Source organism: Pongo pygmaeus, chromosome 13 (assembly GCF_028885625.2).
Source record: "Pongo pygmaeus isolate AG05252 chromosome 13, NHGRI_mPonPyg2-v2.0_pri, whole genome shotgun sequence".
Taxonomy (NCBI): Eukaryota; Metazoa; Chordata; class Mammalia; order Primates; family Hominidae; genus Pongo; species Pongo pygmaeus.
In genome coordinates this window covers 127407176-127433537 of record NC_072386.2, presented here as the reverse complement: position 1 = coordinate 127433537, position 26362 = coordinate 127407176, and the positions used below count along the sequence as shown (strand labels likewise).

The window sequence follows — 26362 nt, the reverse complement described above, 5'->3', positions numbered from 1 at the left end:
GTCCATCCACTGACACAGCAGCTCACATTTCATTTTTATTGTGCTGGGGGTCAGGCAGCAGCCCCCACTGAGGCCCCACCCAGCCTCCGGGCTGCCTGGCCTGTGCCATGGGTCCCAGGCTCCAGCAGGGAGCTCGTACCTTCCCTCAGCTGAGGGGCCACCTGGCCTTGGGATGCTGTTGGGGTAGCCAGGGGTGGATTCACACAGAAGACCCCAGCCCACCCCATGCCAGGGCCCTGGGAGCCTCCTGAGGAAGGGGAGGAGGAAGAGGAGGAGGGCCCTGCCTGGCCTTCCGCTCAGTCACCCCGAGGCTCAGTCACCCCCGAGGTGGTTTCTGGACCCCCAGCATGTTGGGCAGGGGCATGGGGGCTGCAGGGCGGCGTGAGGGGCTCAGTCCAGCTTGGGGCGCTGGGCGGTCACGAGTCTTTCTTGCAGGAGCCTAGGGTTGGATGAGGCTAAGGTCAGAGGTCACTGCTCCCCACAACCTCCCCGCCCAGCTAGATCTGACCCCTTGGCCTTTGGTCACCCCCGACCCCCAAGCCTGGGTAGCCCCTCTAGGCCCACTGGGTCCAGACCCGGGAGGAAGGCTCTGGAGGGTGGGGGGCACTCACAGGACCCCAGCTGCTCCTCCAGGAAGGAAATCTGCTCGCTCAGGGAGTCGATGCGGCCCAGCTGCTGGAGGGAGTGTACCAGGAGGCTGCCGGGGTCCGGGAGCCCATGCTCCAGTGCCTGCGAGGCCAGGCTGTGCAGTGGGGCCAGCACCAGCTGCAGCTTCTGCGGGTGCAGAAGGGCAGTGACCCTGGGCCGGCCCCCACTCTCTCTGCTCCACCACGGTCTAGGGAGGACCCCTGGGAAGGGCTCCACAAGCCTCCAGCCCCAGCCTCCGCGGCAGGGCTCCAAGTGTCCACTAGAGGGGGCTGCCATGGCCGAAGAGCTTGTGGTGGAGTGGGTGCCTGGGGCATCAGGCTGGCGGGGTGGTCCCAGCCTTGGGGTCCCCGGCAGGAGAACTAGGGGGACAGCTGGACCACTGGCCAATGAGAAGACTGGCAAGAGCTCTTTGTCCTGGTGGGGACAAAGACGGTGGGGGGTGGGGAGGTCTCACTGGGTCCAGCCTCTGTGTATGGTCTGGGGGGCTGCCAAGCTTGGTTCCTCCAGCCCTGGGGGGGTCCTGGTCAGTGTCCGGCTGCCTCTGCCCGGCATGGATCCAGGCCAGGGCCCCCTCGGCAGTCAGCAGCGAGGAAGCCGCCTCCCCAGGGCCAGGACCTTTTCAGACCACCCCCAGCCATCCGTGGGTCGGGATCATGTCCCAGGAGACTACGGAGCCTGTACCCCGGCCTGGGCCTCTGCTGTCGTGAGGACCTGCCCCCACCGACGCCTCACCTCCTCCAGCAGGTCCACCCTGGACTGCAGCCTCTGCACCTCCTCCTTCATCGCACTGTCCACTCCTGGGGGCAGAGCCAGGTGCTGGGTCAGGGATGGCCGGCTCCCCACCCACACCCCCAGGCTCCTTCCTGTCCCCAGGGAGAGGCAGAGCCAGAAGACTCAGGCCCAGGCCTCTGCCGCCTCTGCTGCCTGCCTGGCGCTGGCCAGAGGTCTCAGGGCTGTACCACCTAAGTACATTGGGGCGCGTGGCTCTGCGCAGATGCTCAGGGTCCCGGCCACGCTGGGGGAGGTCAAGGCTGAGGTCTCAGTGGCGCTTTCGATGCGGTGCTGTGGACGGCGCATTATTACTCACGGTACGAGTTTGAAGTGTCACAGCGCGTACCAAAAGTAATAATGTCCCGTCGCCAGCGGAGGCGTGGCGTCTTCCAGAATGTTGCGCTGGACGTGGACAGGACCCCGGGACAGGGCACTTCCGCCTTCTTGGCTGACATGAGGCTCTGGGCAACCTGCCCCCAGTTCTCGGGAACCCACCTATCCTCCCTCCCCATCCTCCCTCCCTGGAGAGGGAGCCCCCACCGCCTTCCACCCAGATTCCAGTGTCCCCCACCATGCCTAACACAGAGCCACATGGCAATGTCCACTGCCTGCCCGTCTCCCCAGGCCAGGCACAGCCAGGGCTGAGTTTACCTGTCGGGTTGGGGGCCACCCTGGGGGGCCCTCCCTTGGGCACGCAGAGTGTACCGTCTGCAGACAGGCTGTGCCCCCCCCAACACTGGCACCAGTAACTGCCGGCAGTGTTGACGCAGCGCTGGGGACAGCCGCCCCCCCTAGCACTGCATTCATCCACATCTGCAGGAAACGGGGTGTCAGGCGGCCATGCCTGCGGGAGGGGTCCTGCCCACACAGCTCCCTTCACAACCACCCACTCATGGGCCAGCAGTAACCCCAGGACATGCAAGGAGGTGTCCAGGACCCTTCCAGGGCCCCCCAGGGTGGAGCCAGCCTCACCTGACTGGCAGGTGTCACCCTGCCATCCTGCAGGGCAGCGGCAGCGGCCAGGCTGGACACAGCTCCCTCCGTTCCGGCAGGGCGGCTGGCATATTGCTGTGGGTGGGGGAGGCTGGTCACCAGCTCAGTAGGGTCCCCAGCACCCTGTGGGGGCAGCTGCTAGGGAGGGGGTGCTCTGCGGCAAGGTGATGCTTTGCTCGGGGTTCAAGAAAAGCAGCAGGAGCGTTGCTGGAAGACTGGGGAACAGTCGCCCTCCTGACTAACACTGGGCGCCGAGGGACGTAGCCCTCACCTGCTCCACAGGCCCTGGGAAGCCCACTGGTCCTCTTCCAGCCGGGGCAGCATGCGTAGCGAGGCCTGGCAGGGGCCAGCCCAGGGCTGCGGCGGTAGGCGGTCCTATAGATGGTTCTGTGGGGTGGGTGGGACAGCTCAGAGGGGCATCCTACTCCCCCTTAGTCACCTGCTGGGCATATAGAGTCCCCTCTCAGAGTGGACAGGGTCACCCTGGCATGCCCCCAGGGGTCTTCTCCTCAAGGGATGGCACTGAGGGGTCACTGCACAGCCGTTTCCCTGCCTGGGCCTTCCGGTGCTGGCCGGGACTCAAGCCACAGCAGGAAGGCCCAGCCACACTCTGCATGGAGCAGAGGCAGTGGCCAGGCCTGTGTGTGCCCCCACCTATCTGGCCTCCTACTGTGGGGGCATCCAGGCCCAGAGGAGAGGGTGTGCCCGGCCTGCGGTGAGTCACGGCAGAGTGTGGGCCCTGGGCATCGGAGCACTTCTTAAACCTCCAGGAGTCTGAATTCCCAGGCCCCTCCCCCAGCAGGGGGTGGAGCTCCCACACCCAGGAAGGAGGACTCTGCCCAAGGCTGAGACTTAGGGGTGTGTGCCCCTTGTTTGGGCATACGGGACATTTCAGGGTCTCATCTGTGCCCGTTGGGGGCTGTCATGTGGAGGGGGGTGCCCAGTGGAGTGGGACCAGGGGAGTCAGGCACCATTCTGTGTATATGGGAATTTGCAGCCAGGGATGCCAGGGCAGGGAGGGGCTAGTCCCCCAGAAGTGGAGGGGTACAGACAGGATGGGCGACCCCTCTAAACATGGGGATGCTCTTAGAGGTGCTGTCCTTTGAGACGTGTCGGGGCAAGAGCAAGGATTAGGACATTGGAGGTGATCGTGGAACCCCTTGGCTCCGGCCGCCCTGGGTCGCCCATCTCAGGCAGCCTCTCATGACTCTGGCCTCAGTTTCCCATCTTGGGTCCCAGGATTCACCCCCGCCTCGCCCCCGACATGCTGATGTGTGGCAGATGGGGGCACTTTGGGGGACTGGCCTTGGGAGGCTGGGGCTGGGTGGGCCCGGTGTGGTGGGGCACTCACCGGTAGGTGCTGCAGGCCCGGTGCCCGTCGCAGGTGGTGAGGAAGGGCTGGTACACACGCTGCACGAACGACTCGGAGACAGGGTCCCCGTGAGGCTGGACGGCACACACCCTACGGCTGCGGGGGTGGACAGGGGGTCAGCCCAGGAGTCCCAGAGCAGGACCCAAGAATGATGGGAACATGTGGCCGGGGCAGGACCTTCAGCAGGACCCCCCAGGGAATGCCCCACAGGTGCAGAGGGCTGCCTCTAGGAGGTGCTGAGGGCTCCCGGTCCCCCAACCCCAGCACTCCCAGGCTAGGGCTTGGCTCACCCCGGCCGGTAGGCATGCTCCGTGCCGCCCACTGCCAACACCAGAAGCCACATCAGCAGCACCTCCTGAGAGCCCCTCATGGCCTGTGCCTCCAGGCGGGGTGGCCTTCTCCTCTGGGTGGCCTGGGGCACAAAGCATGACCCTTAAGTCTCCCCACAGATGCCCTGCCCCCAGGCCGCGGGTGCAGTTTGCACTTGCTCCGCGAGGCCTGCCCAGCTCATCTCCGCTGGAGCCTCCACCGGTGGGACAGCCCCACGGTGGCGCCCACTCTTTCCTCCGCTGGCCCCCTCTTCCAGCTAGCCGGACCTTCGCCAGGCACAAACAGCTGGGACCATAGACTGGGGGCCACAGGGGGGTGATGCTGTCCAGAGCTCTTGGTGCAGGAATTGAGTGGATCCTGCTGGGCATCTGCCCGAGGCTCCAGGAAGGGTGGCTCCAGCAACGGGGGGCCCAGTTTCTCCTGTCCTGCCTGGTTCCAGGGCCCTCCTCACAGCAGGACAGGGGTGAGTTGCACCCCAGTCTGTGCAAACGGGGTGTTCGTGGGCAGAGCTGGGATCCAGCCCCACCAGGGACTTGCCGGCCTCAGCCCTTCTGGGCTTCAGTTTCTCATCTGAGTGTGGAACCGGCCCCAGCGGGTGGGCCAGCAGCTGCAAGCCAGCAGGAACCGTGCGGGGGGTGCACACATTCTAAGACCACCAGAGGGGCGGCCTTCATTTTAGAGGGGGTCCCTCCCAGGCTGGGATATGTGTGCAATCAGCCTCCAGGGATCCTGGGACAGTGGCTGTGCCAGGTGCACACGTGGGGGTGAGGAGCACCCCCGACAGTGTCACCGGAGCCAGAATCCAACCCCCTCCTGGCTGTGCAGCAGGAGCCAGGGGCCCGGGTGAGGCTTCCTGAGAGTATGAGAAAGCCCAGAATTAATGGTCTGTGACAATGCTGGGGATGGGGATTCTGTCCTATGCACAGCCAGGGGTCTGGAGAGCTGGCGAGCCCCTGCCATGCTCCAGGGTCCCACCCAGGGCCTCTCAAGGGTGCTTCCCAAAGGCTGGGTGGGTTCCTTCTGAGGCACTGCAAGGCCCTCCGCAGGGAAAGGCCAGGCTTCAAGTGGGGGCAGAGGCTGGGGTAAGGCTGTCCCTTCTCTGGGATTCAGTTTCCTCACACACTAGAATAGGGTCTCTGAGGCCCCTCCTCAGCTCTGACAGCCAGTCCTATAAATAGTCACACGGTCCTCAGTCGCTGCTGGCCAGCCCCACTGGGTGTGGAGCGCAATCCCACACCTGCTTCCCACGGGCACTGCCACGGCATCACCCGGTCCCAGCGGGGAGGGTGGCTGGGGGTCCTTCCTGGGCCTCCTGTCCTCCGTGCGCTGGAGAGAGGAGGGTAGGGCAGAGGCCACCAACTAGGCAGGGGCTGCCCTGGGCAGCTGAGGGGTGGGGACTTAGCTTGGGGGCAGGGGGACAGGGGGGCATCACAGCAGTTTTTGGGCAGGAGTTTCTCCAGGGGACAGAGCTGGCTGGAGATTAACTCTGGGGATGGGCCCTGGATGAAGGACAGTGTTAGGGGCTGGGCCTGGTGCGACCCCAAGGCAAGACTCGAAGTCGGGGGACAGGTGACATTAGGGAGTAGGTCCCGGGGAGAGGTAGGGCAGCAGCCCGGCGGCTTGGGGTGGCAGGGGGATGCCAGGGCGGGCTTGGGGGAAGGCGAATCTCCCAGACCTCATTGCCCCCGACACATATTCGCACAGCACCCCCCACAATTCCTGAGAGTCTTCTGGAAAGGAAGCGGTGCTAAGTGGAGACTCAATTTTTGAAAGTCATGCTTTTCCCGAGGCCAGAGGAAGCCCGTGGCGCTCTGCGAGCTGGTGCTGCAAGCCCCATTTCCCTGGGGGGGGGCCACAGCCTCGACCCAGGGGTGCCGGGCGAGGAGGGGGCGGCGGCTCCAGGTGGACCAGCAGTCCGGTCCCCGTGCCCCCAGCGCCCACGGGCTCCCTCCCCACCTGCCCGGCAGCAGCCCCGCAGCCCCCACCCGCGAGAGGCCGGGTCCGCAGAGGGAGGGGCCTGGCCGCGCCGCAGGCACTGGAGGACCCCTCGCGGCGGGAGCAGGGCTGGGAACCTCGGGGCCCACGAGGGAGGGCGCAGAGGCGGAGCGAGACTGACCTGCCCGCCGCCCCCTCCCAGCCGCGCTGCCGGCTCCGGAGTTCGGGGGGGCGGAGCAGGCAGCAGAGGCTGGGCCCCGAGGCGCTGGGTCGCGCCGGGTCGGACGAGGGGCCGCGGCGCCCCCCGCCCTCTCCGCCGCGCCGCCCGCCCGCCGCCGGCAGGGGGAGCCGGTTCCCGGGGCCGCTGGGCCCATTCTCCCGGCCCGGCCCGACCCAGCCGCGGGCGCCCCGGCCCGCTCCCCCGCTCCGGCCCCCGCGGTCGCGCTGCCTCGTCCCGGAGCCGCCCCCAGCTCCGCGCGTGGCCAGGTTCCCCGCCCCTGGGGGCTCCGCGGGTCCCGCCCTCGACCCAGCCCGGGCGGCGAGCAGACCCCGACCCCGGCGCGCCCCGCTCGCTCCGCACTCACCGCCGGATCCGGGGCGCGCACGCGCCGCCGCCACTGCCGCCCGAGCCCGCGCCGTGGGGGCCCCGAGCCCCGCCCCGCCCCGCCCCGCCCCGCCCCCGGCCCCGCCCCACCTGGCGGCCCCGCCGGAGCCCCGCCCCGCCCCCATTGCGCAGACGGGGAAACTGAGGCCCCGCGGCGGATGAGCTGCCCCCGGGCGGGCAGTGACTCCGCTGGAGCCCGGGGCTGACGCAAACACGCCTCTGAGCCGCGGCCCCCCAGCCCCCCTCCGGGAATCCTGGGGCCCGAGTCCCCGCGGCAGGGCGCTCGCTGCGCGGTCGCTGGGGACGCACGACCAAGCCCGGCCGCCAGGAACCAGGAGAGGCCGCCCAGGGCGCCCACACTGACGGGGCTGCGGGCCCTTTGCTAGCTCTCAAGCCCCCAGGCTGAAAACCACCCCGGGACTCCCATCTCAGCCGCTGGGGGGCCGCGCGGTAGGCACCCGACGCAGGTTTGCACTGAGCTCGGTCCTGCAGCCTTGCAGGCAGTGGACATCATGACTGTCCCCACCCCAGGCCCAGAGACCCGGATCTCCTCTGAGACCACATGGCAGAGCCCAGGCCTGCCTCCTAGCCTTAGCGTGTTAGGTTGGGGGCCCTGCGCCGGCCCCCACCTGGCCCTCTCTCAGGCATCAGGCACCCTCACCAGGGTCACTGGGTCACTGCTGTGTTCAGGACAGTCAGGGCCATCGCAGAACACTCCTCCCAGCGAATCCACAGGCCCCCAGGGAGCATCCTCACACCAGAGGTCCCTGGGCTGGTCACCTCTCCTCTCCAGGTCTCCATTTCCAAATTTATAAGATGGGGCTAAACAGCCCTGGGATCTAGTGACGGTGAGGTCATGGCCACACCACAATTGTTACAGCTGTTACTGTGGGCATGGCACGTGGGGCTCGGGCCAGCCCAATTCAGCAGCCCCTTAGCCCCAGCCGGAGCCAGCGCCCTGTGTCATAGCCCACGTGGGCGCCTGTGTGAGACGTGTTCCCTCGGAGCAAGGGGTTTGCTGGGACTCACCTGGCGGAGGAGAATCCGTCATCCCCTGGACAGGGGCGGGAGCTGCTCCTCCTGGTGGTGGGGGCCACCTGTGCCTCCCCGGTCCTGGGGGCTGCTGGTTGGAGAGGAGGTGTGGGTTAGTGCCTACACACAGTCCTGGTCACCCTGATGTCTGGGGGCTGGGAAGGGGCCCGGGTCCAGCCTTCGGTGCTGCTGTGGGACCTCCGCCTGCACTAGGCCTACAGGCCTCCGTCCTGCACCTACCCCGACTCCATCCTGTCCTGAGCTGATTGTCCTCTCAGATCCACAGCCCCTGGCCTCAGTAAAATGGGGCTGTTGCCTCCAGCCCTGGACTCCCTGGCGTGGGGATGGAAGGCTGCTGTGAGTGGAGCTGGAGGTCTCTCCACGAAACCCAGGGTGCTGGGCAAGGGGCCTGCAGATGGGTCCGAGAGGGCCACCAGCTTGGTCCTACCTTGGTGCATGGGAGCTGGAGGAAGGGAGGGGCCCAGGTCCCTGGAGAGGAGCCCCCAAAATGAGGCCACCCCACCCTCCAATCCAGTGGCCACTGCTCTGGACCAGGGGCCCTGGAAGCCCCTGGCACATGGTCCGAGGGACGGCCAGAGCAGCTGCTATCAGGGGGCGTTCCTCATCTGACTGGGGAGTCCTAGGCCTCCTGGCGCCCTGAGCCCATGCAGGGCAGCTCTTACCTAGCCCCCAGCAGTGAAGTGTTCAGAGTGGGGCCTAGGGGGCCTCTGGGTGGGAGAGCCATCCTCCCTGTCCCCTGCCCCTGGCCTCATCTCTGGATCTGCGGCCACTTAACCCTTTGACCTGCCTCCCCACCTCTCCTGCCTGAGTCTGGAAGAGGTGATGGAGCAGAAAGGGCAGCTCCAGGGCTGCCCCGAGCCAGCCCTCGCTGCCCCCATCCTGGCTAGGCACCATTTGGAAAGTAGGGGTTCTCAGACCGGCCTCTTGGTGTGGACGTATGAGACAAAAAGTGGGGCCTTCTAGGACCCACTATGGCTCTGGGGCCTTTGGGATGGGGCTTCAGCCACTCTGCATGAGGCTGGGGAGAGGGAGAACAAGGGCTTCTCCAGGGTCCAAGGGGGGCCCAAAGAGTCACCCATTTGCCCACCGCACCCTACCAAGTCATCCCTAAGCCTGAGCCCCACGTCCCGCACCCTGGATTCACACCGCTCATCCTGGCTACAGATTTGGCTTTGGGGTTCCTCTCCCTCGGGGCCAATTCCCCTCCCCAGGCCCCCGTTGGGTTGCTCATCCACTGCTAGGGAGAAGATGAGGAGACCCCAGCCCTTGGGACACCCCAGGGCGTAGCACCAAGCCCCTCGCAGCGGGCCCAGCCAAGCTGAACTTTGCTGCCAACCCCAGGGGCTGCTCTGCGGAGGGAGAGAAAGGCCAGAGGGTGGGGTTCAGGGGAAGGGCGGCTGGGGGTGAAGTGTTGGAGTCAGCAGACTGGATTGGGATCTACGCTGAGCCACCCACTAGCAGGCGTTTGGCCAAGGGGCCTCAGTGGCCTCCTCTGTGCAGAAGGGGAGGAGACTGGGACCCCTCCCCTGTGACCTCGCTGGGGAGCGGATTGCGGAGCAGCCAGCAGGCGCCACGGTCAGCAGGAGTGAGGGGCACGGGGGGCCCGACCTGTCCGCTCCCTGCCCCTCCAAGGCCACCCCTGCCATACCTGATGCTGCTGGAGCCCAGGCGTGGCCATGGTGGCCGCTGCTGTGTCCTGGGACTGGAGATGGACCCTGGCCCTTGCTGGGGCCTCAGGCCCACTGGCCGCCTGGAGGTACCTCCTGAGGCCCACCTGCCTGGCCTGTCCACAGGAGCCTCCCTTGCAGCCGTACGGGGCCGGCTTGGTGCAGGGAGGCTCCCCCCGGGCGAGGAAGGGCGGCTTTTTATGCTCCGTCCCGGGTAATCGGGATTGGGATGGGCCCTTCCCAGCCGGACTTCCTGTGTGTGTTCTCCGCTGATAACGGGGACGTGTCGTCGGACAAACAGGAGGCTGAGGGGGGTGGGGGCCACCGTGTGAGGGGGCCTGGACAAACTGCCCGGGGGTGGGGAAGCCGTCCCCTGGGCCATCAGAGTCTAGCCCCAAAACAGCCAGAAACCAGGGCTGGACCCTGCTGGAGACCCTGGGGAGAGTGTGGGGTGGAGGACGCAAGCCCAGGGCCCTCCCAGGACCGTGGGTCCACAGGCCACGCTCACGTGTGGCTGGACAGAAGGGAGCTGCTGCATCTTTGGGCCACAGGATGCTGGGTCCTCCCCCAGGACACCCCCAGATGTGTGTGACACAGCATGGGAGCCTGGAGGGGCCCCAGGCCAAGGCAGGGACCAGCCACACTGGAGCCTTGACCAGTGAGGGGTGGCGAGTGGCGAGGCCCGGCCGGAAGGGACTGGGGTGGCAAGACAGGCTGAGTGGTTCAAGAACAGCCTGTTCCGTGGGTCCCTGAGGCCCCAGGTCCACCATGGTGAAGGGTGATGGGAGGGGACAGGCATGGAGTCCAAGGTCTCTCCCCTAAGAGAGCTACCAGTGAGGCTGTGAGCCCCTGCCCCGGAGATGGGCAAGCAGGCCCAACGCCCTCAGCCCCACTTCACAGGGGTGCTCTGGGCTGGCAGCAGGTTGTGGCTGGGGGTGCGGGGAGGGATGCGAGACACTGTGGGTGATCACAAGGGGTGCTCTGTCAGATTCCCTGGGTCCCAGCCCCCAGGTCTGACCCTCAGCTTCCCTGTTCAGGTGGCAGTGGGAGCCTCAGGCCGAGCGAGCCACTGTGACAACGGTGGGCTGGGTGGGAGGGGGCACTGTGCCGAAGGGAGCTGGGTGGCTTCGGAGGGCACGCCTGGAACCCCAGGAGAGCAGGGCCTCTCCCAACCCTGCTGTCCGTGGGGTGTGAGCCCTGCTTTGGGGTCAGCCCCTGTCGGCCTGATGCCTGGGACACCCCCATTTCCCTGGCCCTGGGCGGTCAGTGTGCCCCCACCTCTCCAGCCCCACTCAGCTGGGCAACTTGAGCTAAGGGAGGCTGGGGAAGCCGGGGAGATTTCCCACTGGACTTTGGAGGGCAGGCAGGAAACCTCACCCACACGTGATGCGCCTCCCCCTCAAGCAGGGACCAGCTCCCCTCTACCCATGGCCAGGGGAAGGGTCTGCTCTGGGCGCCAGGCTGTGGTCAGGGCTCAGGGCCTCAGGCAGGCAGGCCCTCACTCTTCTCCGGGCCTGTTTCTGCACCTGCTCCATGGTCATTGAGCTGGTTGAAGGGGGCGCTCCTGGCACCCAGGCACTGCTGGTCTGAGCGGGAGGGGCCTCTTTCCAGAGGTGGCCCCTGCCCCGAGGTTGGAGCGGATAGGCAGAACCCCATTTCCCCACCTCCTCCACACTAGGCCACCCTGGGATCTGGCCCTTACCCTACTGGCTGCACCCTCAGCCGCCCTGTGCCTCCCTCAGCTCCCTAGCTCTCCCACCCAGGGGCTCATCCTGCCCTGGCCAGCCTGTCCCTCCAGCTGTCAGGAGGGGGTTGCAGTGAAGAACAAGTTGGCAGCAGGCAGTGGCCAGCCCCCCAGGCTGTCACCCAGGAGCCCAGTGCCAGGAGGACAGCCTGAGGAGGACCCAGACTCTGCCCTTGCCCCTGGCCTGTAAGCACAGCAGTCAAGTCACCGGGAAGGACCCCAGCTGGCCAAGCCTTAGCGACTCGTGCACTTGGCTACTTAGCTGCTCCACCGTATAGGGGCCCAGTAGGCTTGTGCCCCCATCCCAGGAGGTACCCTCTTGCCCTCTGCCTGCGTCCCTGCGGCCTGTCCCCTCCTCCCCCACCTGCACGCCCCTGGATCTGCCCTGGCCTCCGGGTGGAAGGACCTGCAAGCGTGGGGTGGGCTAGATCCAGCCCCTTCTGTGTACAGAGGGAGAAACTGAGGCCCAGAGGGATAGGTGACCGGCCCAGGTGAGCCTGGAGGCCGGGCAGGGCTGGGATGCTTGGCACAGGAGGCCGCCTCACCCTTCCTTCCTCTTCTTGGGGAGCCCCATGTCCCCCCCACCCAGTTTGTCCTATGTCCCAACCTGGAGCAGCCCCTGTCATCAGACCTATCTGGCCAGGGGACAGCTCAGGGCAGGAGTAGCTAAGTAGCCGAGTGCACAAATCGCTAAGGCTTGGCCCGCTGCGGTCCTTCCCGGTGACTTGACTGCTGTGCTTACAGGCCAGGGGCAAGGGCAGAGTCTGGGTCCTTCCCAGGCTGTCCTCCTGGCACTGCACTCCTGGGTGACAGCCTGGGGGGCTGGGCACCGCCTGCTGCCAACTTGTTCTTCACTGCAACCCCCTCCTGACAAGCTCTGCCCTGCCCCCAGCCCCTCCCCAGGCCAAGACTAGACCCTCCCCAAGGGAAGGAGGCCTGGGTTCAGGCCCAGAATGCCAGCTTTGCCCTATCCCATAGCCTGGGGCCACCACAGGAGAGGCACGCCACTCTCTTGGGCTCCTGGAGCCTCAGGGGCAGGTACAGGAGGTGGGCTGGGGTCTTGCCCTAATGTCGGGGGCCCAGCGGGGATGGGAGGGGCGAGGGGTTGGCAGGGGACAGACGTGGGTTCTTGGACTCCGGAGGGTACTGGGGGTCGGGGCTGCCCCTGGGTTCTGGTATGGGTGGAGCACACTCTGTGCCCAAGGCCCAGGGGCTCAGCAAGGGGCAGGCGGGCCCCTCCCTCACCCTCCAGTCCTTGGAGATGCCCCCTTCCCTGCCCTTGCCACTCTGGTGGCGTGTGTTTGGGATCATGGCACAGACCTTCAGCAGGGAATCATTTTGGGAGTTAGCAGTGCCTCCTGCCCAGGCTCCAGCCCCATGGAAGCCAGGCCGGGCCCCACGTCTGGCCTCCTCCCCTCACCGCAGAGGCCCAGCACAGAGGGGAGACCTGGTGGGAGAGGGTGGCCACCCCAAGGCCTGCGCCTGTCCTCATCTGGGCACTGGAAGGTCTGGAGCCCAGGGCTTCACCCTGCCTGGGGTGGCGTCACAGGTGGAGGCCCAGCAGGGGCAGGAAGCTGGAGCTCTGGTCCCAGCTTTGTGCCCCACACAGGCCTCAGTTTCCCCATTGGCTCTCTTGTCAGCAGGGCCAGGTTGTCCCAGTGGCGTTCCAGCCACCTGGGAATGTTCTGAGGTTAGTTATAAGGGGAAGGGCTGCCTTACCTTCCCAGAGCGTGCTGGCTGGGCAGAGGCGTGGAGGGGCCTGGCAGAGCCCCCCGGCCCTCCCGGGCCTCCCGGACCCCTCACCAGGGTGCTTTTGGCCTCTGAAGCCCCAGGAGAGGGCAGACTAAGCCCCTGGCAGAGGCCAGCCTGGGCATCTCAGGTGGCGCGAGACAGAGGGGCACCAGGCGCGGCCGCGGGAGCCGGGCTGCAGGAGGTGCAGGAGGAGGGAGTGAAGCAGAGTGCGGGAGGGATGGGGCTTCCTGTTTACCCGGAGCGCCCCCCGGCCTTGGACGGGCTGGCTCTGTCAGCCACGGATGTGGTGGAACCTTCCCATCAGAGGAAGTCCCGGACCCGACGGGGGCTGGAGGTAGCTGCCGGGCAGGGGTGCCTGTGGGCAGAGGAGCCGTCTGGTCCTGAGTGAGGGTTTGGGCAGCCTTTCGTCCCTCCTCTCCCTGCCTGCTCCGGCCCTGACCCGCGCACCAGAGCGACACCCTCTGAGTTGAGGGGCTTCCATTTTCAGAGGAGGCAGCTGGCTCACAGGTGGAAGCCGCTTGTTCAAGGGTGGAAAACGGAGGCCCAGGACTGGAGTCCGGGGGCCTGAGCCTTGGGGGTCACCCGGGGGACCCCTCGCCCTTCCCCTCGCTGCTCCCGTCTCTCTTCCTGGGGCCGCCCACTGCTCCAGCTGATGGCATGGAGGTGTCCATGGCCTTGTGGGCTGGCTTCTTGGCAGGTCCCCACCGGCTTTGCATCTGAGTGTCCCCTTCTCCCGACGTTGCCCCTACCCTGGTCCGGTCCACCCCGCTTCCTGCCTGGATAACAGTCGCCCCTCCTTGGCCTTGCTGGGCGCCGCTGCCCTTCACACCCAGTGCTCAGGGAGTTTCGCGGAGGGAGACATCGGGTTGTGTGACCTCCTCCTAGGACGCCACCACACTCAGCACAAAGTCCAGTCCTGCCTGTGGTCCCTGCCCCTGCCAGGGTGCGCGCTCCACGGGGCAGGGGCCCGGACCTGGAAGAGGTGACTCAGAGCAGGTGCACAGAAGGTGCGGAGTCCCCCACTGCGCCGGGCGTGTCACCCATTGGTAGCCTGGCAAACTCGAACTGCAGCTAGACGTGGGCTTAGAGACGGGAAAGTGAACCCGAGAGGGGCCGGCAGCCCGGGCAGGAGACACAGCCCCTTGGCCACACCCCAGGGGACCGGCGTGCCCCACTGCTGGTAGCAGGTGATGGGAGCATCCCTGGGAGAACAGACTACCCCCAATTCCGCACACACGGCTGGTGCCTTGGAGCTCTTACCAGACTGGGGACTTAGCTTTGAACATCTTCATGTTATCTTTTGGCAGACGTGCAGATAAATGCAGTTCACTTAGGCTGTCCCTGGGGGGGTCCCCAGTCCCAGGAGGGGCAGGAAGCCAGGGAATGCCCAGCAGTTCTCAGGTCCCCTGCTAGCAGTGCAGGAGCATTCGGCCGCCCCACACCCTTGTCAGCACTTGCTGTTGTCTGTGTTTTTCATTTTAGCCATTCTGATGATTGCAGTGGTATTGCTGTATTGTTATTTAAACAGCAGAATCCGTCCCTAGGGAGAGACTTGCTTCGCAGGGGAGACACCTGGCTGGGGTGAGAGCGCAGTGTGGGCTCGGGGGGCTGTGTGAGCTGCAGGCTCCGTGGATGTCCCCAGCAGCACCCAGGGAGTCTGGAGGGGAGGAGAGAGAAGAGGCCTCCACTGGGGAATGAGCTTGGGAGAGGGGTCCCCAGATGGACACTGGGTGCTGCCTGGCAGCTCAGGAGGTGGGCACTGGTGGTCTGACTCTCAAGGAAGCCTTGTTGAGCAGGGTGAGCCCCAGATGGAGCCCCCTAGTGGGTGGGGCTCCCCTCCCCTGGGGATGCCTGTGCTTCTGGGGTCTGTGGGCTTCTGGGAAGTGTGTGTGGGTCCCTCCCTGGAGGCTTCATCCCTTTCTCTCTTGCGGGGTTGTCATAGAGCTCCAGTAGGGTCAGGGACCATAGGTGCCCTGAAGGCTTCTCTGCCTCAGTTTCCCCTCATGTCAGACCAGGGCATGGAGGGTCTTTGGAGCCCTGGGGAGGGTCCCGGGGTCTCCAGTTCCCAGTCACGGGGCAGACAGTTTGTGCCTGGGTCCTTCCCAGGAGAGAGGAAGGAGGGGTCCGTACCTTCCAGCAGATTCTCGAAGGAGGGTCCTGTGACCCCTCGAGTGAGTTCAGAGTCACCCCCCAATGCAGCTGCCAGGGCCTCGCGTGTGCCTTCGGGGTCCTCAGCGCCACGAACGGGGCTGGTCCCAGTGTCCAGCTTCTGGGATCCGGCTCCTGCAGGCCCTGGAGACTCCTTCCCACCCCTGCTGAGGTTCCCATGGGGCTGAGGGAGGGGGACTTGCCGGCCCCCTGAGGCTGCCCTCATGCCTGGCGCCAGTACACGGCACAGAAGCCCCACTCGGTGGGCTGTGATTTGCCCAGGCCCGACAGATGGGGCAGCCGTTAACGTCAAGGGGAAAAAAACACTTAAATCTCCCGCGACGGAAGGAGAAGTTCCCGAGAGCTCAGGGCCTGTGGGGCAGCCAGTGGAGGTGGCAGCAGTTCAGCAGCCCGGCCCCCAGCTGGAGCCGCCCTGTCCTCTCCCCGCCTGCCCGCCTGGGGAGAGCTGGGGTCTGCCCTGTCCTCTCCCCGCCTGCCCGTGTGGGGAGAGCTGGGGGCCAGGTGCTCTAAGCCTTTACCGGAGAAAATAGCGGGACAGATGGCGGAGGCCTGTGAGCAGGGTGCTGCGTTCGGGTGTCTCCTCTTGGGGCCGTTGCCCTGGCCCTGCGAAGTGGAGGCAATGATCTGACCCCATCTACAGACGAGGAAACTGAGGCCCCATGGGAGTGGCTGCTCAAGCTCCCAGGGCCTTCCCCGGCAGGGCTGGACTGGAACCCAGAGCCACAGGGACCCCAGTCTCTGCAAGGCACAGTGGCGGGGGGCCCCTCCCCTGGAGATGCCCTTGCGTCTGGGGTCTGCGGGCTTCTGGGAAGGGTGTGAGGGTCCCTCCCTGGAGGCTTCATTCCTGTCTCTCTTGCGGGGTTGTCATAGAGCTCTGGTAGGGTCAGGGACCATAGGTGCCCTGAAGGCTTCTCTGCCTCAGTTTCCCCTCGTATCAGACCAGGGCATGGAGGAGGGTCTTGGGAGTCCTGGGAAGGGTCCTGGGGTCTCCCTGTTCCCAGTCACAGTGCACACAGTTTGTGCCCGGGCCCTTCCCTGGTGGGGAGGGAGGAGGGGTCCGTAGCTTCCAGCAGATTCTCGAAGGAGGGTCAACAGAGCCCCATGCAGGTGGCCCTGGGCTTCCTCCAGTCCCCGACTCCACACTCCTCAGCACCAAGGCTGCCGTCATATTATCACTATTATTTAATACCCTTAAAAAATGTAAAGAGAGAAAGGGAAAAAAGGCATCTGCCTGGTCAGGAATCTCTGTTTCCTCTCAGCCAGGAAACAGGAAGTGAGTGTTCGGGGAGATTGGGAACCAGCCCTCGAGAACAATAGAGCCCCCCCAGAGCCCCCCAGAGGGGAAGGGGAACTGCGTCAAGGGGTGGGGGCCGCCGGAAGCCTGACCTCTGCCCCGCCAAGCGCAGAGGGGGCCTGAGGCATAAATTTAGTCTCCTTTTCCTGATGAAAGGCTCAGATGCCCCACTGCTGGGGCTGTGGGGGAGGGCAAGGCTGGCCTGGGTCCCTGGGGCCTTAGGGACCATCTAACTGTGCCCTCCTTTCACCTATGGGTAAACTGAGGCCCAGAGAGGAGAAGAGCCCTGTCTGGGGGACTGAGGGTGCCGAGCTCCCGTGGCTGTCTCATTGGGGCTGCAGGCTCTGCTCGGCTTAACGCCTGCTGGACCTGGGCACCCCCTCACATCCCTGAATAAACATAGCAGGTTCTGGTGGAGGTGGGAGGGCGGTGCGGGCCCCTGCAGCCAGCCCTGGCCGTTCCGGCCAGCCGTGTGACCCCAGGCAACACCTCACCTCTCCAGCCTGGCTTTCCCAAGTCACCCTGGCCCGGAGCAGCCTGAGAGGCAAGGCTCTCTCCAGCCCTGCCAGGTGTGCGGCGTTAGGGGGGTCTCATTTCCTGCAGGTGCACCGGAAGGGGCCAGGCCGAGGCTTAGAGAGAACCGAGGGCCGGCCAGGGGCTTCTTTCTTTCTTTTTCTTTTTTTTGAAACAGAGTTTTGCTCTTGATGCCCAGGCTGGAGTGCAATGGCATGGTCTCAGCTCACTGCAACCTCTGCCTCCCAGGTTCAAGCAATTCTTCAGCTCCAGCCTCCCAAGTAGCTGGGATTACAGGTGTGTGCCACCACTCCCGGCTAATTTTTTGTATTTTTAGTAGAGATGGGGTTTCTCCATGTTGGTCAGGCTAGTCTCGAACTCCTGACCTCAAGCGATCTGCCCGCCTCAGCCTCCCAGAGTGTCGAGATGGCAGGGGTGAGCCACCGCGCCCGGCCAGGGTGCTTCTTTTTAATGTCACAGCTTTACTGAGCTGTGACTGAGACACTAATCCACCCATTTAAAGTGCACAGCTCAGTGGGTTCTGTGGAGCCGCAGGGCTGTGCGACCATTGCCACAGTGCATTTTAGAACATTTTCCTATCTCCTAAAGATCCCGTCCCCTAGCTGTCACCCTCTGCCCCTGTCCTTAGCTCTGGCTGTCACTAACCTATCGCCAGTTTCTGGATTCGCCTGGTCTGGACATTTCACGTACATGGGTTGCGCCACGCGTGGACTTTTGTGTCCAGCTTCTTGCACTTAGCATGTGTCTGCGGCCCAGCTGTGTTGTGATGTGTGTTGGAACTTCGCGCCTCTTTACGGCTGAACATTTCATGGCATGGACAGACGTCCTGTCTCCCCACTCATCTGTCCACGGACACTCGGGATGTGTCTGCCTCTTGGCTGCTGTGAACATGCTTGTGCATGTGTCTGTGAGGACGTGCGACCCTCCTCTCGGGGGCACACCTGGTCCAGGGGTTTCCGGGTTGTGTGGTCCCCGGGTGCTTCATCATTGGAGGAGCTGTGGACTGTTTTCCACAGCGGCTGCCCCGTTTACCTTCTCTGCTCACACGCCTGCTCCAACCCCAGGGAGGCTGGAGGAGCCGGTGGGGAGGGGCAGAGATGTCCAGGGTCCTGCCAGGACCCCACGCACAGGAGGATGGAGTGGTGAACTCGAGGGACCTTCTGTGTCCTGGGTCAGGTGCCGCTTCAGCACCCCTAGGCTATCCTGGGCCCTCGCACAGCCTGTGGGCAGGGCCCTTGGCCCTCTGCAGGTAGGGCACTTTGTGGGGGGTGCCGGAGGCCACCTAACAGTGAGAGACAGAGTGGGGATTGGAGCCCAGGCTGTCTGACCCCAGAGCCAGACCTGTGCCCTCCCCAGATAGGAGGCCGCAGGTGGAGTGAGGAGGTTAAGTGCCTGGTGGCCGGGAGGGAGTGACAGCACTGAGGAGCCAGTGTCCCCGGCTGGGCCAGCAGATGGGGGCAGGGGCCCAGACTAGAGTCCATCCTCTCCCGGCTCCTGAGGCAGCTGGCCCAGTTCCTCTCTGAGGGGCCATCAGGGCCAGGACCTGGGGTGCAGGCTTGGCAGGGGTCTAGAGCCGTGCTGGCCTCTGCTCCTCTGTCCAAAGGGCCACAGAAGGCGAGACGCCCCTCTCTGCAGACTCCAGTCAGGGGTCAGATCCCAGAGGCAGCTTGTCTCCTCCTCCTGGGGATGCTGGCCTTGTGGATGGGGTGGGGGGCAGGCAGCTGCCTGCCCATTGGGACACGCTCGTTTGTCCTCCATGCCTGGGAAGCACCTGCAGCCCCAGCCAGGCCTCCTTCTCCTGCCCCCACCCCCAACTGAACCCAACCCCCAACTGGACCAGGCCCAGGAGGGCCAGGCCCCGCCCACCAGCCCCGGCCAGCAGGCAGCATGGTAGACACCTGCGCTCCAGCCTGGGCTGAGTGTCCAGGTTCTCCTTGGGTCCAGGAAACGGGTCCCAGCTTCTTGGGTGAACTCAGGCAAGCCCCCATCTTCTCCAGGCCTCTGTCCTCCTTGTTAAACCTTAGGCTGTGCCCAGACTCTGTTTAGGACGTCCGCACCCCACTTGGCGAGGTGGGTCCTCCAGGGCATCTGCACCCCACTGGGGAGTAGGTCCATTTGCTCCAGGAGGGAGCTGCAGTTCAGACAGGCCTCATGCTGCCCACCCCCACAGTGGCCCATGGCAGAGCAGGAGGGCAACTGGGTCGTTCTGAGTCTGCCTGGCTCCTGCCCTCCCCACCTCCTGTCCCTGGTGCTGGAATTTGAGTGGCCAGAGGAGAGCCAGGTGCTGGGCCTCAACCATGGCTTCCAGGTTCCCCAAAGTGCCCTGCATGTCTCCACCCCAATACCCTGCAGTCTCTACCCCAGTACTCCGCACCTCTCCACCCCAGCACCCCGCACCTCTCCACCCCAGCACCCCGCACCTCTCCACCCCAGCACCCCGCACCTCTACACCCCAGCACTCTGCACCTCACCCCCTCAGCACTCTGCACCTCTCCACCCGAGCACTCTGCACCTCCCCACCTCAGCACCTTGCAATCTCTACCCCAGCACCCTGCACCTCTCCACCCCAGCACCCCACACCTCTCCACCCCAGCACCCCGCACCTCTCCACCCCAGCACCCTGCACCACTCCACCCCAGCACCCCGCACCTCCCCACCTCAGCACCTTGCAATCTCTACCCCAGCACTCTGTCCTGCATCTCTCCACACCAGCACCCTGCACCCCTGCATCCTAGTGCCCTGTCCTGCATGTCTCCATACCAGCTCCCTGTCCTGCTCTGGGGGGCAGCTCCTTCACTCCCCACTTGTGCCCTAGGGTGACCGTGTGAAGGTGGTCTGGGCCCTTCCCCAGGCAGGGAGGGGACACGGGGCAGGTCCCTCCCCAGGCCCTGGCAGTGACTCTGCATCAGGCGGGATCACCCCCATGCGTGTATCCTTGCTGCTGCCACTGGCCACCATCCTGGCCTAGATGACATCAGCTGGACTCTCAGCCGGGATGCGGCAAACCCGCCCAGCACCATCAGGCCTCTCAGGGGGTGACTGCAGCTTCCTGAGCCACCCCTGCCGGGACAATGACTGGAAACTCCTCTCTCAGGCTGCCCTGCATGCCCCACACTGCCGGGATGGGGAGGGCTGCTCTGCCTGAGGGGCCTGCCCATCTGTCTGCCCGTGGACCCTACTCCATGCAGGCCTGAGTGACCGGAGTGTTCAGGAAGCAGGTCAGGGCAGCAGGCCATGCCAGCCTTGGCCTCCCTCCCAGCCACCAGCAAAGCCTGAAGGTTCAGGGATGGCAGCTGATGATGGTGATGCTGATGATGGTGATGACAATAACGGCGGCGGCCACAGTGGCACCACACTCTGCATCCCCAGCCGGCTCCCCCCACCACTCCAGCAGCAGGAATTTTTTTTTTTTCTTTTTTTTTGAGACGGAGTCTCGCTCTGTTGCCCAGGCTGGAGTGCAGTGGCGCAATCTCGGCTCATTGCAAGCTCTGCCTCCCGGGTTCACGCCATTCTCCTGCCTCAGCCTCCCGAGTAGCTGGGACTACAGGTGCCCGCCACCACACCCAGCTAATTTATTTTTAGTAGAGACAGGATTTTACTGTGTTAGCCAGGATGGTCTCGATCTCCTGACCTCGTGATCCACCCGCCTCGGCATCCCAAAGTGCTGGGATTACAGGCGTGAGCCACCGCGCCCGGCCAGCAGCAGGGATTTTTAAAGGAACAACATCCAGCAGGAAGGGCAAACCCTTCCCTCCTGGGCCCTTCCCTGGCCCTGGCTTCCCTGGGATGAGGGGTGGCTAGGTGTCCGCCTCGCAGGGCTGCAGGGACCCAGGACACGGGGGAGAGGGGCTGATTCCAGCCAACCCACAGCAGGCCTCCAACCCAGGAGCCAGAGGGGATGCGCTCTCCGGCCTCTTCCGCAGCCCTCCTGGGGGCGGTGGGCTGGATTTCTGCGGAGGGTCTCGGGAGTGTGTGCAGGGCTGTTACTGGCCGGTGCTGGGAGGTGGGGGGCGGCTGGGGCAGCACAGGAAGGTCACTCTAGCCTGAGGATAATTTCTATTTTATTTTACGATTCCAAAATGAAGAGCGATTTTCTTGCTTGTTGTTTGAGCTGGGCTGTAACATGTGCTTCCTCTCGAAGAGCCAGTGGATTTGATGAGAAGCAGCACCGAGAGCACCGCCCGGCTCCCGGCATCTGCGAGGCCTCGCACAGGTCCTGTTCTGTCGGCAGCGCTGATCAACGCTCTCCACAAACCCCACGAGGGACGGAGGCGTCCGCATCATCTGCCCGCATACAGGGAAGGGCTGCGAGGCTGCAGGGCTGAGTCACCGCCGGGCACCCACTCCCTGCCGGCCCCTGGGAAGGACAGGGACAGATGCGGCGCTTTCGCTCAGCCTCAGGGAGGTGGAATCACACATTTTTAGAGCCTTTATTTTAAGGAAAAGAGAGCTGCATAAAAATAAATAAAAAATAAATAAAGAGACTTTATGTTTAGGGCAGTTGTAGGCTTACAGCCAAATTGAGAGAAGGTACAGAGGTCCCACGCCACAGCCCCCGCCCCCGCGTGCACAGCTCCCCCTGCACCAGAGCGGTTCCTCTGTGACGTGGGTGAACTTGCGCTCACATGTCGCAGTCACCCGGGGCCCATGGTGTAACTGGGGTCACTCAGTGTAGCACATTCAGGGTCTGGGCAAGTGTATGAGGGCACATGGCTGCCAGGACAGTATCGGGCACAGATGTCTTTGCCCTAAAGTCCTCTGAGAGGCGCCCTCTTTACGTGGACAGTTTAATGCATTTGGGCAAATGAGCACCCGTGTAATCTTCACCGCCAAGGATGGATAGGATGTTTCCCACCCCTCCGAAGCCCCTCACACTCTGCCTGGCCCCTGGCAGCCCCAACGTGCTCTCTGCTGCTCCTGGGAGATTTGTGTTGTGGGAGCCGAGTGGTCAGTGCCCTGTGCCCAGTACGATAGCTTTTTTTTTTTTTTTGAGACAGAGTCTCACTCTGTAGCCCAGGCTGGAGTGCAGTGGCACAATCTTGGCTCATTGCAACCTCCGCCTCCCTGGTTCAAGCAATTCTTCTGCCTCAGCCTCCTGAGTAGCTGGGATTACAGGTGCACACCACCATGCCCGGCTAATTTTAGTAGAGATGGGGTTTCACCATGTTGGCCAGGACAGTCTTGATCTCCTGACCTCAGGTGATCCGCTTGCCTTGGCCTCCCAAAGTGCTGGGATTATAGGCATGAGCCACTGTGCATGGCCGTGATGGGTTAGGGATGGTCTGTGCTGTGTGTGTCTGTGACTCAGTACTACTTCGTAGGAGTCCACAGTCTGATTGGGCGATGGTTCATTCATTCATTCATTCATTCATTCATTCAGAGACAGAGTCTGGCTCTGTTGCCCAGGCTGGAGTGCAGTGGCACGATCTCGGCTCACTGCAAGCTCTGCCTCCCGGGTTCACGCCATTCTCCTGCCTCAGCCTCCCACATAGCTGGGACTACAGGCGCCCGCCACCACACCTGGCTAATTTTTTATATTTTTAGTAGAGACGGGGTTTCACTGTGTTAGCCAGGATGGTCTTGATCTCCTGACCTCGTGATCTGTCTGCCTCGGCTTCCCAAAGTGCTGGGATTACAGGCTTGAGCCACCGCACCCAGCCTATTTATTTATTTTTTGAGACGGGGTCTCACTCTGTCACCCAGGCTGGAGTGTAGCGGTGCAATCTCAGCTCACTGCAACTTCCGCCTCTGTGGTTCAAGTGATTCTGGTGCTTCAGCCTCTCGAGTAGCTGGGATAACAGGCACACACCACCACGCCCAACTCTAGGGCCACAGTTTATATGAACACATTTTAATTTCAGAAGAGTTTGGAAAAAAATTTAAAAATAATAACAAACAAAGAAAGGGTCCCCCCAGTTCTCACAAGACTCAACATAGGATTACCACACTCTCCAAAACTCCACTGCTAGGTACATTCCGCGAGAGCAGGGATTCAAACAGATGTGCAATGTACACACAGCAGTGTGCTCACAGGAGCCGAGAGGTGGATACGCCCGGATGCCCATCTGCGGATGAGTGCATTGACAAGCCAAGGCCCATCCATACAGTGAGACACTGCTCAGCCGTAAAGAGGAATGAAGCTCTGGCCAGGGGTGGTGGCTCACATCTGTAATCCCAGCACTCTGGGAGGCCGAGGAGGGTGGATTGTTTGAGCTCAGGAGTTCAAAACTAGCCTGTGCAACTTGGCAGAACCCTGTCTCAAATATTAAAAAAGGGAAAAAAAGTATTAAAAAAAAAAAAAAGGAATGAGGCCCAGGGCAGTGGCTCACATCTGCAATCCCAGCACTTTGGGAGGCTGAGGCAGGAGGATCAGTTTAGGTCAGGAGTTTGAGACCAGCCTGGCCAACATGGTGAAACCCCATCTCCACTAAAAATACAAAAATTAGCCAGGTGTGGTGGTGCATGCTTTTAGTTCCAGCTACTCAGCAGGCTGAGCCAGAAGAATCGCTTGAACTCCGGAGGCAGAGGTTGCAGTGACCTGAGATTGTGTCACTACACTCCAGCCTGAACGACAGAGCGAGACTCTGTCTCAAAAAAAAAAAAAAAAAAAAAAAAAAATGGAATGACACCCTGGCAGGAGCTGTGGCGTGGATGAGCCCTGAGTGATTCCATTGACAAGAGATGTCCGCAGCGGGCCGGGCCATACAGACAGGAAGCAGCTTAGTGATTACCAAGCGCCGCAGGAGGGGAGAACGGGGAAACACACCTGAGGGGCGTGGAGTTACAATTTGGGAGCATGAACAAGTTTGGACATAAATAGTGGTGGTGATTGCACCCTATTGTGAATAGAATTCCCCTGAGGGACACCTAAAAATGGCTAAAGTGGCACAGCAGTGTGGAGGTTCCTCAAAACATTAAACATTGCATGTAACCCAGCAATCCCTCTTCTGGGTATAGACCCAAAGGAAATGAAATCGATGTGTCTAAGAGATAGCTGCAGGCCACGGGCATTGCACGCTGTTCATAATAGCCAAGAAACTAAGTTAGTGCACGCATGGATGAATAAGTGTGGCGGATACACACAGCGGGGCACTGTTCACCCTTCAGCAAGGAGACTTGTCACTTGTGATCACATGTGTGAACTTGGAGGTCACAATCTTTTTTTTTTTTTGAGCCAGAGTCTCACTCTGTCGCCCAGGCTGGAGTGCAGTGGTACAATCTCGGCTCACTGCAACCTCCACCTCCTGGTTCGAGCAATTCTCCTGCCTCAGCCTCCTGAGCAGCTGGGACTACAGGGGCCCGCCACCACACCCGGCTAATTTTTTAGTATTTTTTGAGTACAGATGGGGTTTCACCATGTTGGCCAGGCTGGTCTCGAACTACTGACCTTAGGTGATCCTCCTGCCTCGGCCTCCCAAAGTTCTGGGATTAAAGGTGTGAGCCACCGCGCCTGGCCTAAGGTCGCAATCTTAAGTAAAATAGGCCAGGCACAGAAAGACAAATCCCACATGCTCTCACTCATATGTGGAGTGTGAAATAGTGGAGCTTAGAAGTAGAAAGTGGGGCAGTTGCTCCCAGGGGTGGGCGGGGCGGGGTTGGGCAGATGTTGGCTGAAGGCCACAAAGTTTCAGTTGAGGAGTCGGTGCAAGATCTACGGGACACAAAGTTTCAGTTGAGGAGTCGGAGATCTATGGGACACAAAGTTTCAGTTGAGGAGTCCGAGCCGAGACCTATGGGACACAAAGTTTCAGTTGAGGAGCCGGTGCTGAGATCTACGGGACACCCAGCGACTTGAGTGAATAAAGGCACTGTGCTCTTGAAAATTTCCGAGAGTCTTTCTCACCACCACAAAGGCAAGCACGGGAGGTGATGTAGGTATGAATTGGCTCGACGTAGCTGTTCCAAAATGCCCGCATAGACGATAATGTGCCATGCACCATAAATATGTACCATGTTTCCCAATTAAAAAATAAACAAACAGGCAGGGAGTGGCGGCTCACGCCTGTAATCCCAGCACTTTGAGAGGCCAAGGCGGGTGGATCCCTTGAGGTCAGGAGTTCAAGACCAGCCTGACCAACATGGCAAAACCCCATCTTTACTAAAAATACAAAAATTAGCCGGGCGTGGTGGCGGGCGTCTGTAATCCCAGCTACTCGTGAGGTTGAGGCAGGAGAATTACTTGAACCTGGGAGGCAGAGGTTGCAGTGAGCCGAGACTGCCCCACTGCACTCCAACCTGGGCAACAGAGTGAGACTCTTAAAAAACAACAACAATAACAAAATAAATAAATAAAATAAGTAGTCAGTGCACTGGGGAAAGAAAAGAATATAAAATACAATGCCTAATTGTTAAAAAAAAAAAAAAAGGTAGGCTATAAGACTTCAGAGGAGAGGCCGGGCACGGTGGCTCATGCCTGTAATCCCAGCACTTTGGGAGGCTGAGGTGGGTGGATCACCTGAGCTCAGGAGTTCGAGACCACCCTGGCCAACATGGTGAAACCCCATCTCTACTAGAAATATAAAAATTAGCCAGGCATGGTAGCGCATGCCTGTAATTCCATCTACTCAGGAGGCTGAGGCACAAGAATTGCTTCAATTCGGAAGGTGGAGGCTGCAGTGAGCTGAGATCATGCCATTGCACTCTAGCCTGGGCCACAGAGTGACACTCGGTCCAAAAAAAGACTTCAGAGGAGACCCTGCCCCCTGGTGCTCCACATATTCTTCCCCTAAACTGGGTTCAACTTCCTTGTTTTATGTAAAAGTTGGGCAGATGGAATTAAGCCCTCAGAGCATTCAACTTATTTCATAATTTTCAGAGCCAGCCGGGAGTGCAGGAGGGAGAACTTTCCTATGGATGTCCTGTGTTCTCCAGACGCAGAGAACCTTCATCAACCGAGGGAGAAGTCACTTCCGAATCCACAGATGGTGTGTGACTGCATGGCAAGCGCCTCCCGGACACACTTACTGTTCCCTCGCTCTGGCCAGATGCCAGCCGGACCCTGTGTGTGCACGCCGTGCTGCTCTTTGCAGCTGCCTGCAAGGGGTTGCTGCGAAGACCAGCGCCTTGGTGAAGAGCCTGCGGCTGAACTTGAACTCAGGGCTACCTGAGTCAGGCCTGTGCTTTTTCATCTCTGCGGATGATGTCAGAGCGTTTCCCTAGCAATGTTTTAGAAGTTAATTCTGTCTGGAAAAAAATGGAAAAAATGGCAAATTATGTTACACATAATTTGATAATTTTAAAGAATTAACGATGTAATTATTACTCAAACCCACTGAATTGTACGTTTTATTATTATTACTATTTTCTTTTCTTTTCTTTTTTTTTTTTTGAGATGGAGTTTCACTCTTGTCGCCCAGGCTGGAGTGAAATGGTGTGATCTCGGCTCACCACAATCTCTACCTCCCGGGTTCAAGTGATTCGCCTGCCTCAGCCTCCCGAGCAGCTGGGATTACAGGCATGCACCACCATGCCCATTCAATTTTGTATTTTTAGTAGA

The 26362-nt window shown here is 62.1% G+C and overlaps 1 protein-coding gene and 1 long non-coding RNA gene across 6 annotated transcripts; one reads left to right on the top strand and one right to left on the bottom strand.

The window, feature by feature from the left end:
• Positions 1–22: 22 nt before the first annotated feature.
• On the bottom strand, positions 23–13041 carry EGFL7 (EGF like domain multiple 7). 5 transcript variants are annotated; one of them, XM_054500556.2, is made up of 10 exons: positions 12837–13041; positions 7683–7776; positions 4075–4196; positions 3764–3880; positions 2684–2799; positions 2392–2487; positions 2071–2232; positions 1381–1445; positions 612–774; positions 23–439 (listed from the first exon to the last, which is right to left on the bottom strand). In XM_054500556.2, exons 3-10 carry the CDS (start codon positions 4152–4154, stop codon positions 417–419), a joined length of 822 nt encoding a protein of 273 aa, XP_054356531.1. In that variant the 5' UTR covers positions 4155–4196; positions 7683–7776; positions 12837–13041; the 3' UTR covers positions 23–416. The 5 variants fall into 5 exon arrangements, with proteins under 5 accessions (XP_054356531.1, XP_054356533.1, XP_054356532.1 ...); XM_054500558.2 differs by lacking the exon at positions 2071–2232 and having other exon boundaries at positions 12837–13027; XM_054500557.2 differs by lacking the exons at positions 7683–7776; positions 12837–13041 and adding an exon at positions 6634–6691.
• LOC129043699 (uncharacterized) lies at positions 12055–26137 on the top strand. Its single transcript, XR_008504501.1, has 2 exons — positions 12055–12155; positions 25682–26137. It is a non-coding gene; the product is annotated as an uncharacterized LOC129043699 (long non-coding RNA).
• Positions 26138–26362: the final 225 nt, after the last annotated feature.

Coding starts and splice junctions, on each gene's coding strand:
- EGFL7 (XM_054500555.2), bottom strand. CDS start 4,154: ATGAGGGGCTCTCAGGAGGTGCTGCTGATGTGGCTTCTGGTGTTGGCA. Junction 3,881..4,074: donor GAGCATGCCTACCGGCCGGG/GTGAGCCAAGCC, acceptor CCACCCCCGCAG/CCGTAGGGTGTGTGCCGTCC. Junction 2,488..2,683: donor TCCCAGGGCCTGTGGAGCAG/GTGAGGGCTACG, acceptor CCCCACCCACAG/CAATATGCCAGCCGCCCTGC.